Source organism: Argopecten irradians, chromosome 7 (genome assembly GCF_041381155.1).
Source record: "Argopecten irradians isolate NY chromosome 7, Ai_NY, whole genome shotgun sequence".
NCBI lineage: Eukaryota > Metazoa > Mollusca > Bivalvia > Pectinida > Pectinidae > Argopecten > Argopecten irradians.
Window position 1 is genome coordinate 17,345,754 of NC_091140.1, and position 15,937 is coordinate 17,361,690.

General features: G+C 34.2%; 1 protein-coding gene across 2 annotated transcripts; it reads right to left on the reverse strand.

Annotated features, from left to right (window-relative positions):
• Positions 1-1,360: 1,360 nt before the first annotated feature.
• Positions 1,361-15,873, reverse strand: LOC138327722 (amidophosphoribosyltransferase-like). 2 transcript variants are annotated; one of them, XM_069274040.1, is made up of 13 exons: positions 15,750-15,787; positions 14,552-14,630; positions 13,841-14,081; positions 12,993-13,129; positions 12,420-12,553; positions 11,917-12,029; positions 11,280-11,419; positions 10,435-10,539; positions 10,127-10,255; positions 9,583-9,710; positions 6,367-6,588; positions 5,332-5,452; positions 1,361-4,655 (listed from the first exon to the last, which is right to left on the reverse strand). In XM_069274040.1, exons 3-13 carry the CDS (start codon positions 14,002-14,004, stop codon positions 4,519-4,521), a joined length of 1,530 nt encoding a protein of 509 aa, XP_069130141.1. In that variant the 5' UTR covers positions 14,005-14,081; positions 14,552-14,630; positions 15,750-15,787; the 3' UTR covers positions 1,361-4,518. The 2 variants fall into 2 exon arrangements, with proteins under 2 accessions (XP_069130141.1, XP_069130140.1); XM_069274039.1 differs by lacking the exon at positions 14,552-14,630 and having other exon boundaries at positions 15,750-15,873.
• Positions 15,874-15,937: the final 64 nt, after the last annotated feature.

Here is a 15,937-nt window from a genome sequence, read left to right on the forward strand (position 1 = left end):
CAAATTGTGCTCTTATTTATATTAACATGAGATCACCATGAAAACCTGCTCACTGAAAATTGTAAACATGAGGCCCATGGGCATTAAAGGTCATCTGACTATTGGCACAATACAACACCTCATAGAATACAGTAGTGACAAACAATGAAGGCAATACAAAAGAATTTTTAGCTCGCCTATTCGAAGAATAGGGGGAGCTAATGTTGTCACCCCTCGGCGTCGGCTTCGGCGTCAGCGTTGGCGTCCCATTTCACGTTAAAGTTTTTGAGCAAGTTTCTATTTTGTCTATTGTTTAAGCTTAAGTCATCATAAATGTTTATGATTTTATTTTCCTCATGTGTATGGATGCTGAACGTGATAATACAACCAATTTGGGGCCCTTTAGGGGGTTTTTGAGTCTGTTAATTTGTCATATTTCTATGTTTAAATAGTAAATACTTGAACATCAACTTCTTCTGAATAGGCGAGCTTTGCTGTTCTCCAACAGCTCTTGTTTTAATAGAAGTTTAGGTTCTGGTATATTTGATGAATTCAAGGTATTCACAAGAAGTAATTTAAATGTTTTAGCCTATTTGACCCCTATGACCTTGAATGAAGGTCAAGATAATTCATTTGAACAAACTTGGTAGCCCTGAAAAGATTATACATGGTACAAACTACAGACGATGCATGATGACAATAGGTCATCCTGACCCTTCGGGTCGGATGACATAAAAATATAAAGCTGCTTTTACCAGACTTCTAAAATACTTTACAATATTGTCCTCCCTGATCTGGTTTAATACGTTTGATTCCAATATGAGTTTTGAGATAGTATAATGACATTATTTGAGTACGATTTGTCCCACAAACAATCTACCAAAATTATGACATCACCGGAAGGATAGACTAACTGTACCTGTACTCAAATCATGTAATTTCACTTTCTCAAAATTCCTATGTTTTCATTTACTTAATTTCAATGAAGGGGCTCTATGCTAGACATCTATCTGTCATAATGTCTTAGTCTGGTGTCAGGGCCAGAGTCTCTCAGGCTACCATGAAACCTTTCGATTCATTTTTTTTTTCTGTTTCTAAAATTAAATGAAAACTATTGATCTTGCAAGATTAGAAACGAGATCCCAGAGGGATCCTGGCGCAAACCAAAGAATGATCTATATCTGACAAATGAAAGAGGGATCTTTTCTCTGTATTCCAAGTTTGGCTATCAAAATCCAAAGATGGCGGCCAGTCAGCAATTTTGATGACCAATCGGTCCCAAAATGCATTATGCTAAAAAACGGCCCTAGGGGAATTTACATATGAAATATTAGACAGATCTCTGCAGTACTGTCTAAGAAATGAACTTCAAATATCAAAATCCAAGATGACAGCCTGTCGTCCATCTTGTTGATTGAGTGGTCCTAAAATGCAATATGCACAACTAATGATGGTTGGCTAACTGATAATCAGTACCACTGAAGTAACATGATAACACTTTATTATTTCAATAAAACAAGTGTATTTTTACAGAACTTTGCACAATTTTATATACAGATCACAGTTTAGTAAATGTAGCCTCTAAAAAATATGTACATTGTACATACAAAATTATATAAATTACAGGCATTATATGTACACAATCTGCATTTGATAATCTGTTGTTGATTTACAAATATCAAAAGTCAATAGTTAATCTTTTGAATTCTGAAGAGTATAATTTAAAGTATACTTTATTACAAGAATTCCATGAAAGTGGATGCATCGCCTGCATAGCAGTTTAAAACATCACAAAAGTAGTTATTTACCGTTGAAAATATTATTAATAACTAAGTTATCAAGTCCCGTAACTCTTGCAAATATTGACAGATTTTAACCAGTTTCAAACCCATCGTATATCTCATTGATATCAAGCAATATACATTTGGTTAAAATAGTACAATAAATACCAAAGTTATCACACGGAAACCAAGAAATTGTCTGTTTTGACGATTTTCAAGTCCCGTAACTCTTATAAATATTAACAGATTTTGACCAGTATCTAACTCATCTGATATCTCATTGACATAAAGCAATATACCAAATTTGGTTGATATTACACAATAAATACTTAAGTTATTGAGCAGAAACCATGGATTTACCTTTTTTGACAATTTTAAAGTCCGGTAACTCTTGCAAATATTGACAGATTTTGACCAGTATCTCACCCATCTAAGATCTCATTAATATGAAGCAAAATACCAAATCTATTTTAAATCAGAGAATAAATACCAAAGGTATCGAGCGGAAACCATGAATTTATCTGTTTTGAAGATTTCAAAGTCCTGTAACTCTTGCCCAATATTGAGGGATTTTGACCAGTATCTCGCTCATCTATGGGATCTCATTATATATAAAGCAAAATACCAAGTTTCATTGAAATCGTACAATAAATACTTAAGTTATTGCACAATAACCATTTTCCGGACGCTGCTGACTCAGTGATACCTATGTGTCGCACTTGCGTTACAGACGACACAAAAAAGGGTAAACTACATACAAAATACTGCATGATGAAACAATCAGTTGTCTCCCTTACCCTGAAACTACCATCTTAAACACGATATTTAGTTTAGTCTGGTCTTCTGCTACGAATGCTCTGATAGCTATATATTGGAGCATTTGCAGCAGGGGATCAGACTAAATTTACTTGTCTTCTTGACATTTGTATTACTGGTATATCATATGACGGTACATTTTTGCCCAAATATGGAAGTATTTCAGATGGTAGAAAACAGTGAATCGTGAAAGGTAATTTCTGGGAAAGGGAAACTTAGAAAACAGTGAATCATGAAAGGTAATTTCTGGGAAAGGGAAACTTACAATTATTATTTCCAAGTATTTTTGAATTGCTACGGAATCCTGAAAAATATTCATTTTATAAGCAAAATTCCAGAAAATATTAGAAATATACCGCTGACGTAGCGTAGGCCTAATCTGGCCTACAATTTCACATTTTTAAGAGGTACCGCGAGCTGACTATATATTAGGAAAAAAAAAAAAAAAGCCTAATAATATAGGCAGGTTTAGCGGACTAAATTTGTCTATGTAAATATTAATTTCATTATTAAATATCATATTGCACAACATGGCATGTATTTAATAAAGCTTTGAATAACAATGGAATTAAGAGAAGAAGGTCTGATTTCTATAAGTCAATGTTTTGATAAGTCTTTGTTTAAAGGTTACAATGATATTAATTTTGTAACATCTGTATTAAGATATTTTTTTGTTTTGTAATTTCTTGAATTTTGCTTATAAAACGTATCTTTGTACTTAGTATATGGGTCAACCCAAGTAAGACAGTATGTTGTGTATCAAAACCAAGTCACTGAGATATTTTTGACCTTTGGCCTAATCTTGTTTGTTATTTAAATGCTTGTACAGGCTCTCTTTTCTTTATTATGGGATAATAAATCATCATACTTTGTATAAAAGCTAGTGCATCTAGATAAGTGGCACATACAGTGGAGGACTTGAAATAGTTTTTGTAATTTCTGGAATTTTGCTTATAAAATGAATATTTTTCAGGATTCCATAGCAATTCAAAAATACTTGGAAATAATAATTGTAAGTTTCCCTTTCCCAGAAATTACCTTTCATGATTCACTGTTTTCTAAGTTTCCCTACGATTTCACATTTTTAAGAGGTACCGCGAGCTGACTATATATTAGGAAAAAAAAAAAAAAAAATTAAAAAAGCCTTATAATATAGGCAGGTTTAGCGGACTAAGACAAATTATGAAAAGTATTTTAGACAATATCAAATTGTATTTACAGTTCCTTACAAACATCCTTATTTGTCTGTCAGACTATTGATTAAACATTCTTACCAAGTGGTATATGTCTTTTCATCAATTCTAGATCCCATTTTTCACACAAAGTTTACTAAAACACACAAAAATTATATATACAAATACAATTTGGCCTCTTATGTATTAGCACATATATTAATAATCTCTAACTACATTTACATGAAAAAGATTAAAGGAATGCTTTCTTTATCAACATTCAGTCTTTTATATAAATTGGCACAATTTTTAAGCACAGATGATAACATCTAGGTCCTTATTTGGCATTACATTTATAATTAATCATCTTTTAAAACGAAAGCAAATGTATTTGCTAAAACAATCAATTTTTCAGTATCTATATATATATAAATATATTACAGAATGACCATTAATTGGAGTAAAAAATCTTTGGTATTTTCTCAAAATGCTCGATTCAAGCAGTTGTCTCCTTTGATAAAGACTTAATTGTCTGACTCTTTCCTTGGAGTCCAAGAGTCACTTTCAGTCTGTATTATTAAACTGATAACCACATTGGAACAACCTTCTATCTATAAAATCTGGAACCCTTTTACTCCTAAATTATTGGTAACTTGGGAGGAAGCTTTTTCCTCTCAGTTTCCTGTCTGAAAGTTATCTCCCCTTCTGTGAAGATTGTTGGTCACAGTTTCCTGTCTGAAAGTTATCTCCCCTTCTGTGAAGACTGCTGGTCACCAGTCCGGCTCCACAGGGTAATCTCCGGTGAGACAGGCTACACAATGGCCGACAGACTCAGAATCGGGTTTTATCCCTTCAGTAATGGCTGCCTTTAGACCTTCCACAGACAGGTACTGTAAACTATCCGCACCTGTCAATTCATAGATACATACAACATACATCAAAGTGAATCATTCCCTTGTCATCATACAACATACATCAAAGTGAACCATTTCCTTGTCATCATACAACATACATCAAAGTGAACCATTTCCTTGTCATCATACAACATACATCAAAGTGAACCATTTCCTTGTCATCATACAACATACATCAAATTGAACCATTTCCTTGTAATCATGACATTTTTGAGCAGTTAATCTGTAAGTAATCATTTATGTTCATCAATGAAGATTTTATACTTGTTATTCTTTTGCTTTCTTAGAAGTCAATAAATGATGGCCAAAGACCACTGTACATTTGATCAAACCTACGCAGTTTAATTACTATAACTGAATTTTAGACTTCCAAAATATTTGTCTCAGTTTAGAAATGTGTGTATCTATATGCATACAATAATAGTTTTGTCCTTTATTCTCAACTATGATGGCATTCAATGATCTTCCCTATCACAGTATTCATTTGGGTAGTCACAAGTTACTAAAACACATCAAAATAGCTCCTGGCCAACCCAACAAATTAGGCTTTAGAAAGGAGCCTAGTAAATTGAATTGTATATTGAGTATAGCATAGCTAGTGCATTATTATAAAATTAAAAGTTTCCTTTCTCTTGGAAACCCTTTGACATAACCATATCATAAACTTACCGAAGTATTCGGCCAGGTGCTCGACAGGGACTTTGTTAGCTACAAGTTCCTGGTGAGTAGGAATATTGATCCCCATGTAACACGGGTACTTTATCGGTGGTGATGCTATTCGAATGTGGACCTGTACACAAAAAGAAATATGTTTTATAATTAAGTCCGATTTCATTGCTTAATGGAATCAAAGACCTATGACAATGATGAAGGTGAATCAATATTATACACTATTACACAGGTTGAAAGTGAATCCATATCATACACTATCATACAGGTTGAAAGTGAATCCATATCATACACTATCATACAGGTTGAAAGTGAATCCATATCATGCACTATTATACAGGTGTTCTCAAAATTGTTTTCATTTTTGCTCATCACTGCTTAATATTTATTGCCACCTGTGTAGGTCAGCATTGTAGAATTTCAGACCTTGATAACCCTCCACCTGAGTATCCCAATGGTTCATTTACAAAGACAAGGTATGGTATCAAGAGAGAACTCAAGTTGTTGCTGTTTGGAGATCTAAGCTAGAAATGTCTGTTAATTTTAGAGACTGCAACATCAATCAATGAATAGCATTTGAAAGCGATATCTTGAGTTAGGCTTTTCTTCATTATAACAAGAGATCCTAGAGGGATTTTGACACCCACCAAAGATTGATCTATGTCTGACAATTGAAAGAAGGATCAAACTTCAATGATCAAAATCCAAGATGGCTGCCAGCATGCGCAACTATATATACATAACACTAGCTAGATGAACCTACATATGAAATTTGAGAAAGATCTCTGCAGTGCTTGCCGAAAAATAGCTGTAAGAATTGTTAACGGTGGGACAGACAGACAAAATGCGATTTGAATAGCCCATCAATTGATGATGGTGGACTAATAAAATCTGCATTATAAAGCGATGCTGTGACCAATCATAAGAGTTAATTGATGCCAAATTAATGTCTTGTTTTATTTATTACACAAACAAATCAAAAGCTTTGGAAATTAGCAAATGTGCAATAGAAATGGTCACCGTAATATAGCTTACCTCCTTAGCTCCCTCTGCTTTCAGTAGTTTGACAATTGGAATCATCGTCACTCCACGGACGATAGAATCATCAATCAGTACAATACGCTTGCCCTTGAAGTTCTGTGTGAGGGCCCCAAATTTCTTGGCGACTGCCAATTGTCGTAATCTCATGTTAGGTTGGATGAAGGAACGTCCAACATAACGATTCTTGGTGAAAACTTCTCCGTACGGTTTCTTGATCTGATAGAGATAAATTATTTTATGTAGAGACAACATCAATTTGATAATAACTCATGCAAATTATCGAAGCATTATCAATTTTCATTTTAATTTGGATGCTATATCTTATTATTCAAGGAAAGAACAAAGCATAACCATGGTCAATATGTGATTTTTGTATCAACAGTCTTGTCAAGATCACATGTCAAAATACTGTTTCACTCTATAAACAAGAGGCCCATGGGCCTTAACGGTTACCTGAGTTTGGATATAGAATATAACAAAGATATATAAACACTATACACTGGCCGTTGAAGTTGGTCAGTGGTTTTATAGATTTGACTTTTTAATCTAAGTATGAAGAGTATTTGCTTCCATCAAACTTTTGGTCTCAAAAGATGATTTTTTGAAATTTTAATCATTTTGACCCTATTTGGCACCGTCCCTCTGGTCCCCCAGTGGATCAGCGAGGACTGATATGGATGTTAAAATGCTATATTTCCAATATGAAAATTGAGCAAATAATGTTCACAAATGTGTTTTTCCTAAATAAACAATAGTAAACATGACCTCCTCCCCAGGGAGATACGTGAGACCCCAAGGTCATATAATTCACAATTTCTATAAAACACCTTAAGACCTTTCTATCTATAAAAAGTATTTGATTCTACCATTTCCAAAATTTTAGAAGATTTTTGAAGTTTTAGCCTATTTGACCCATTTTTGGCCACGCTCATCTGCCGCTATGGGGTCAGCCAGAAACAATATGGATATAATGTTAAAATACTATATCAGGCTAATAATTCTAACCAAGCTTGACTCATTTCCTATGAAAATTGAGCAAAAAATGTTCATAAATGTGTTTTTCCTATATAAACTATAGTGAACTTTACCCCCTCCTATGGGAGAAATGAGAGACCCCAGGGTCATATGATTCACAGTTTTTGTAAAGGACCTTAAGCTTTCCATCTATGAAAAGTATTTGATTCTACCATTTCCAGAATTTCAGAAGATTTTAAGTTTTAGCCTATTTGACCCTTCTGACCCTGCCCCTAATGCCCCTGGGGGTCAGTCATGGAAAATTTGTTAATAGGATTCAAAGGCCATCTCATACTGATAATTCTGACAACAATTGACTCATTTTATTAACAAATGACCAAATAATGTTCCAAAATGTGTTTTCCCTATATAAACTATAGTTAACTTAACCCCCTCCCCAGGGAGAAATGAGAGACCCCAGGGTCATATAATTCACAATTTTTGTAAAGGACTTTTAGACCTTTAATTTCTATCTAGGAAGAGTATTTGATTCTACCACATCTGTGAGTGGAGAAGAAGATTTGTTAAATTTTAGTAAATTTTTACCCCTTTTGGTCCCCTCCAACAGTCCCCTGGGGGGATGGGGATCATATAATTCAAATTTTGATTAGCCTTATGCCTTAGGTTTGTGCAAAATTTCATTGAATTCGCTTCAGCAGTTTTGGAGAAGAAGTCGAAAATGTAAATTGTTTACAGACACACAGCACATGATGGTTGACGCACAACAGACAAAAAAAAATTGAAAAGTTAAAATTCAATGAATAATCTTGAAAAGTTCACATTTCATGTTTACAGCCAGCATGTCTCCACCTATTGCTTGGTTTGTCTTCACTGTCAGCGTTCGGTCAGTATACACAAAACTATAACTCTATTAAAATGCCCAATAAAAAGACATCCTTTGAACTAGATGTTAGAATACATGTACATGTATAGGTAGTGTAAAATGTAATATTTACACCCGGTCCACCCCAACTGCGAACGATGCGTGTATATAAACCCCTACCGCTCTACCGCTGACTTGTATCGATGTATTGAATGAGTGTAGTTATTTATAGACTCCAGTACTGTCGCCAAATCCACAGGTAAACTGGTACTGGATGCTACGCTCGGGCCTCTCATCCAGCTTAACGAAACTGAATGGCTAGTTAGCTTAACCGATCTATATATCATCAACAATGCGTCTGTATCTACTTAAAAACAAAACAAATATTCTTCAAATTGCATAAAAATTCACTTGACTAGTATTTCTTTATTTTAGATATTTTAACAAATCTTCATATTTCTAGTAAAACTGCATATGAAACTCCTTATAGATCTAGCTATGCTCATTACGTAGGGAACCGCCATAACATGTCCCGGCTGCAGGCCGTGTGCAAAAAGTCAAAACACACGTGGGATTTATAAGACGAGTCCTAAACTGTCCTATATTTAGGATTTTCAATAAGTGGTTTGTAATATTATTACAGCAAAACTGACAAGCTAGAAGGTTAGTGGCATTTTAACCGTACTGTTATATATAATTAGCCATCAGCTTGGATCTGGTGCCGTACAGATAGTGAGTTCACTCACGATGTGATTATTGCAAGCCAACGTAAATGCTATCGGAATGCTCTTTAAAGTTTGTTAATGATCTCAAACACACTTAAAACTTATTGTGGCAATATTAAAGTAACTAAATTATAATATTTTCAAATAGTTCTGATAACTATTCATGTGTAATATCTCCAGACATTGACATGTGTACGGATCGAATACGGCGGACTGCCAATGTTTTTGACATGTTCTGCAAGATATATTTCACTGTTTCAGTTAGGGTGGCCAATAAAAGAAAACAAGCACAGTGCAATTATATTATGTTATTTCTTCTAAATACAACACTTTTTGTGCAAGTTGTCAAGCATTTATTGTGAATGTTTTGCAATGAAATTACCACCTTTATAACACTGAATTTGTGGTTCCCCGGACATCGTTTTCCCCAAAATTTGAATGCGCAAAATATACCGATAGTAGATTTTTTTCAGTATTTAAAGCCATAAGAAAAAATACATGTGCAAAGTACACTGGTGTGTAAGTAACACAAGATTTTACGGTATTTGTAACATTTACGATTGTGTTTGGTATAGCTGATGTAGCCAGAGCGCCCCGCGATTTATCATTCGCAGTTGGGGTGGACCGGGTGTAATATGTTATACTCACTGCTGCAGCGTAGGCCATGGCCGCTGGTGTTGCCGACTCAGGAACTGTACTGACCATGTCTACATCAACAGGAGCTTCCTTGGCCAACCGTCGTCCACAGTTCTGTCTCACCATATAAACCATTTGTCCTGTAGAGTGACACTAGAGTCATATATTCTGTCTTTGCATATTACAGAGTTATCTCCCTTGCACGTAGGTATTTATTGTGATGTCATTATTATGTGAGTGCAATTCACATCATTTTCTACGAAAAGTATGACGTTACTCTTGCAAACACCCAATATCACAATCAATATCTACCTGCAAATAACAGATAACTCTGTAATATACAAATGCAGAAAATTAACATATTAACTAATTAAGGGAGCTCAGAAAAAAAATTATTATAAAGAGTGATAATGAAATACATAGCAGTAACCAGTGTCTAAATATAAACTTAAGAAAATAAGTACTTTATAAAGGTGATCTTTCTGTATATAAAGGCCAATCAAGGGAGCAGAGAAAAATAATCTTTACCCAAAAGTTTAGTGGCCTTATGGCTTACCTTCGAAAATACTGTCAGGTCTGGCGAAGTACACATACTCAAATATACACAAGGCTGGAGGAGTCTGTTTGTGTTGGGGTGCGATGTATACAGAGCGAATTCCCTTCTTACTCATCTCCACTACCTCTCCTTCAACAGAAAACAGCAAACATCATTTCAACACATACGACATTGACTTGAACAGAGTAAAGGGAGATCCATGCCTGTTTTTTTCTTACTGGTAAGCCATCTCAGTACAATTATATTCACTTTAAGTTACATGCTTCCTTATTACAAGACAGGAGAAGGAGAATTATCAATGGGCTTACCTGGGAGGACCTCTCTGTAGTACCGGGCACCAATACCACTGAAGGCACAGGACTCGGAGGCTACGACCCAGCCATCTACTTCCGAGTCATCCAGGATCTTTTTTCCTGTCAAAAGAATGTATTAAGAGTGTATTACATCTTTGATATATTGTAATAATGTACATGGTATATTCTAGCAAAAATATGTGGATATCTTTATTTTTAGTGAAAAAATATGTTTTAAACATGGCATCAAAATTAATTGGTTAAATAGTTATCGATACGGCAAGGCCAGATAACTGCAATATATATGCTAATGCAGATTTGCCCAACAGAAATATCATGAATTTGATAGCTTTAATATAAATGTTCTGCAAAACTCTGTAATTATACATTTTTTTCCTTTCTAATTCCGACATACAAAACATAAACATTATTGTACTTTAAGGCCCACTAAATTTCCAAAATGGCTTTTAATTTTTAAAATGTGAATGTAAAATGAGATCGATAATTTTGTAAAGTCACAAAAGTTATCAACCTACTGTTAATACTACACATATCATCACCTTCTGAACAATGTGATTAAAATAAATAAAAGGTTAATTTTCATAACGCGGGTCGTCTTATGCTTCCCGCCATCGTCCTAAATACCACGCGGTAGTTGACCATCACTGCGTCAGACGGCAGAACAGCGAAATGACTCTCCACTGTTATCATATACTACACAGAGAATCTTGCATATGTTTGGTGTTGTAACCTCATCGATATGCATTTTCTGATGTTGTCATTGTTTTTAAGAAAGCTTTATGTTTTGCTCCGGAAAGGTAGTGGGGCCATTAATAATTAGCTATAGTTGTATTGGTTACCTGAGAATGCTGCGGCGGGGAGGAGCTTGCCTATACACAAAGGTCTGTTGCCCAATGGATCCCGCACAGCATACAGTTTGTCTTTGTTCATGATGACCAGTGAGTAGGAGGCCTTTGTCTCCTGCATTATCCTCTTAATCCTAGAAGTCATTTTAATTTCTGATTTTATATGTTGCCAAAAATATTTAAAAAAAATTATATACTCTGGGTAGGGTAAATGTTTTGTGGTAAAACTGTTTTCTCTAAAAGATTCAACTCATTCCAATACAAATTGTAGTTTGTAGATAAGAAAAAAGTCTTTCCCTGTCTACATAATCAAAAACCATTTACAATTTGTGGATAATTGATATTAAAGAACTAAGTATAGACTATATAATGGGCCTACCAAAATAATAAAAAAACCAATCATATCAAATTTAACTAGTAATTGTAATAATTTATTGACATCTTACCCAACAACTTATCTGAGTTAGAATGACTGTTTTTATTTAGTTAAACCAATTCATCCTCCTATTATGTTTCTAATTTAATAAATTTACCTGCCGAATCCTGACCTACTTACCTACCCTGATAACCCTATAACCCTAAGTTTAAGGTATCTGTTGACAAGTTTTCTCCTGCTGACATCCTTACTTACCTGCCGACCCAGTTAGCTCCGTCCGGTTCTCCACATTCTGGCATGTGAGTGAGAAGCTGTATGATAAGTTCACTATCTGATCCTGATGATAATCCCACTCCATGTCGCAGTAACTACAGGAAACAAAGTCTTCATACAATATCTCAAGATACAGTGACAAATTTATAGCTTGTTAGAATGTTTAGAACTTCTTCCGGAACTTACAACAGCGGAATTTTTTTCTGCGACCACTTACAGTTTAACCTGCCTATAACGACCACCTGAGACAAATAAGCCGAGACCAATGTGGTCTTTGTACACAGGTCAAATTGAGTTGAAATTGGCCATTTCAAGACTCCATAACAATGGTCTTATTAAGCAGGTGGTCTTTATATAGAGGTGATTGCTGAAACAGGTTTTACTGCATGAATGTTTCATAACAATTTAGAATTGTTGCAAGAAAATTTCATGCAGCATTTGAAACAATTTTATAACAGATTGATCTTTGCTTGGGAGTTGCTTACCTTTCGTTTGAGGGACTTAGCGTTGACGAGTTGTCCGTTGTGAGCCACTGCCGTCAGGCCATGTAACGTCTCCACCACGAACGGTTGTACATTGGTAGTATCAGACTCACCGTGGGTGGAATATCTGGTGTGACCTGTGAAATAAAACAATGATATATATACATAATTAAAATTTAATCAACAAGAGGCACAAAGGCAGGAAATGACACCAAAGGCCTGAACGACAATTCATGTATACTTTATCAATGTTGTTAAAATCGGAACTTGTGCAGTGATCATGAAGAAAAGTAAAGTCAACTTATAAAACTGTGAAACAAACTTTTCTCATGAAAGTCTTATCCAAATTGCAGAATACTTTTACAACTACACGCTGAAAATAAATTATGGTTAGTTTGTCAGTCATCAATCATACGACTTAATTTTCATTTTGCAAATTAATATTGTGCGAGTTATGCTCCGACATTAGAGTATACACATGCGTGTGTTTGCACGGGGAGTGGCTAAATATCACTTGGTGACCCAAAAATTTAATCCAGATCATTCATTGGAAGTTTTGACAATTAATGACCATACCCAGTCCAATGTTGCCCCTTAGTCTAGCCATGTCATCCTCACTGAAGATGTGACTAACCAGTCCCATGCCTTTCTTCTGCCTGTGTAGTGAGTCATTGGCACCCATACTTGTCACAATTCCGGCACTTTCTTGTCCCCTATGGAGAGAGAAATCAATTACCAGTACATATTTTATTATTAATCAATTCAGTGTTACTATTACGATTTAGGATTACTAGTATCAAGTTTATCAATTACATAACCAACATTATCATAAAATAATTCCCTCACATGCTTTTTCATGTTATTAACCTTGTTTCTTTGGTTTTTATATTTTACTTGATTGGAGGTTGATTTTACACATTTAAACTCTTTATGGAATCGGTCTCATAATCGCATAGCTTTCCTAAGTTCAGAGTTCATCCATGACATACATCTATTACCAATAAGTTAAGCTAACATCACTCTCATTTAACTTCAATATTCTTAACTGATGTATGGTATCTCAAAAATTAAAAAAAAAATATTTTGGAAAAAATGGTCTAAGTCAAAGATTTGAACAAACTTAAAATTCTTTCAGGACAGCTGCTGTTGATCACGCTTTTTCAAATGAAACAATACTTCAATTCAATGTCAAAATTCACACTGAATTGAAAATCTGTTTCATCCCATTTTGGCCACCATGTAGCTGCGATAACATAGCCTTACCAAGAGACTATTCGTAATAGTGAACCATGTGTATGCACTGCCACATGCACTCATTTTAATTTGCCAATTAGACAAGCAAGCTACAATTCAATAATTTTGTCATCGAAATTCATACTAATAATTAATGTTGCAACCCAGCGGTCCATAGTTTAATTATTTACCTGTGCTGCAGACTGACCAGTCCGAGGCAGATGGTGTGAGCCACGTCCAGTTGGGTCGGCCATTCTCCAGTGGCTACGCATCCAAACACACCACAGGCCTCATGTAGACCCGTATCCTCCCCATCATCAGGTGTTACTCTCTGGAGGCAGCTTTCCAATTCCATTGTTTTCCCTGATTGTTTCTCAGAGATTTGTAACTGTTAGTGATTCTTTATCCTGAATCTCATTTATATCCTGAAAGCTAAATGATATACTGGCAATTACACAGACATGAATAATGAAACTGTTAAAATAATCATGGATGTTTTTTTTCACAATATACGTACTACAAAGCAAAAAAATGATATTGACTAAGCTTATCCTCTAAATTGGATTTTTCTTTAAATTATTTGAATTTTGAAATTTATATTTCAAGATGAAATTTCTTGTTAAAAACTATTAAATATTTAATAAGAATCATGTATGTATACCTTGCCTCTTCTAAAACCATCAGAAATTCTATTTCTAATAATTTTGAGTGTATATATGAATTATAAAGTCTGAAATAAGACAGGTTTGATCAATATCCATTTTGATGTCTTTGTTATCTGTGCATGTATGGTATAATGGATAACATTTCATAATTACAATGGCATATGCTATACGTGCACCACAAAAAAATAAATAAAAAATAAAATTTAATGAAATTAAAAATGACTTTTAAAAACTTACAGTCTTCGATGAATTTTCTGGTATCAACAATATGCTTATTCTGAGATCCAGAGACCAGGATATGCATACAAGTTATAACCTGTCCATTTGGGTATTAATGCAAAATGGCTATCAAAAGGCATTGTTAGTGATAAATATTATATAACTACACATGCCAATTAAAGTTCAGTGTCAACTCTACTTATGTTTAATCAATTGTCAATCACATATCATGACAGTCACGCCAATTAGTATAACTTACCTTGCAAAAATGAACTAATATGTTAAGCAGTTATCAGATGTGACACCCGACTAATTAACACTTTTGTGATTATTTTTTTATTAAAGATCTAGATCTACAATTGATCATGAATTTGGTGATAATTTGCTTTTTTAATGTTTGGTCCCATTTTATGTTGAGGAATTCTAATAGACACTTTATATTCATATATTCATATTTACACAATATAGATAAATTATATGTGTGTTATATAATAAAATTAACTAAATAAGGTACATTTGCTGTATCGGTATTAATTTTTTTTTTAATTGTTAGATAATGTTTTTTAGCAGAAACTGGATTCTAATTCATAAAGAAATCCCTCTTTCATTTTGAATTAATGTTATCAATAATTTTATTGTGGACCTTAAAAGTACAAAAATTCAGTATTGCACTAGCTATCGTCTTAAAATCATATTTTTTTAATCTATGAAATAATGGAAAGGCATATATGCGCAGCAGTAATACCACAAGAACATTTTTAAGTCAGTGGTCATTTAATATATTTTGGGTTTTTACAGGTCTTTTGGGTTTTTACAGGTCTTTTAATAATAACGAATTTATTTTAATGAATTTAAAGTTACCATTAGAGTCTTTTCTTTTAACTAATATAAATATCCTCTGTAATGCCCCTAAGAAATGGCTACACAATCATTTGTAGCTAGCTGAGTAGCTCGTCGACGTAGACATGGATTTTGAGACATACTGTAAGGCCTACAGTAGGGATAGAGTTGTTTTTGTCACACGTCAGTTGTCACGACATTGTGTGGATATCCAGAAAAGTTTTTTTCATCAGCTGATCACAAGTGACAAACATGCCAAATCACGAGTGTGGGTTATCCTCGTATAGACGAAAATTACACGTTTATTCAATACTCAAGTGAATAACATACCATTAAATAATGTGTTTTCTACAATTAAACGCTCTTCATATCTTACCCGACGAGAAAAGCTTACAAGAGGACATTTCTTCCATTGAACTGCTCTTGACCTGCAGGTTATCGGGTACTCAGTGACTTCAATTGTATTCCTACATTCGATTCCAGGGTTGTTTACAAAATATGGTTATCAAAACAACATATTTGTTTTAATTATAACAATAGCTTTGATTAAAGATAAATACGGAA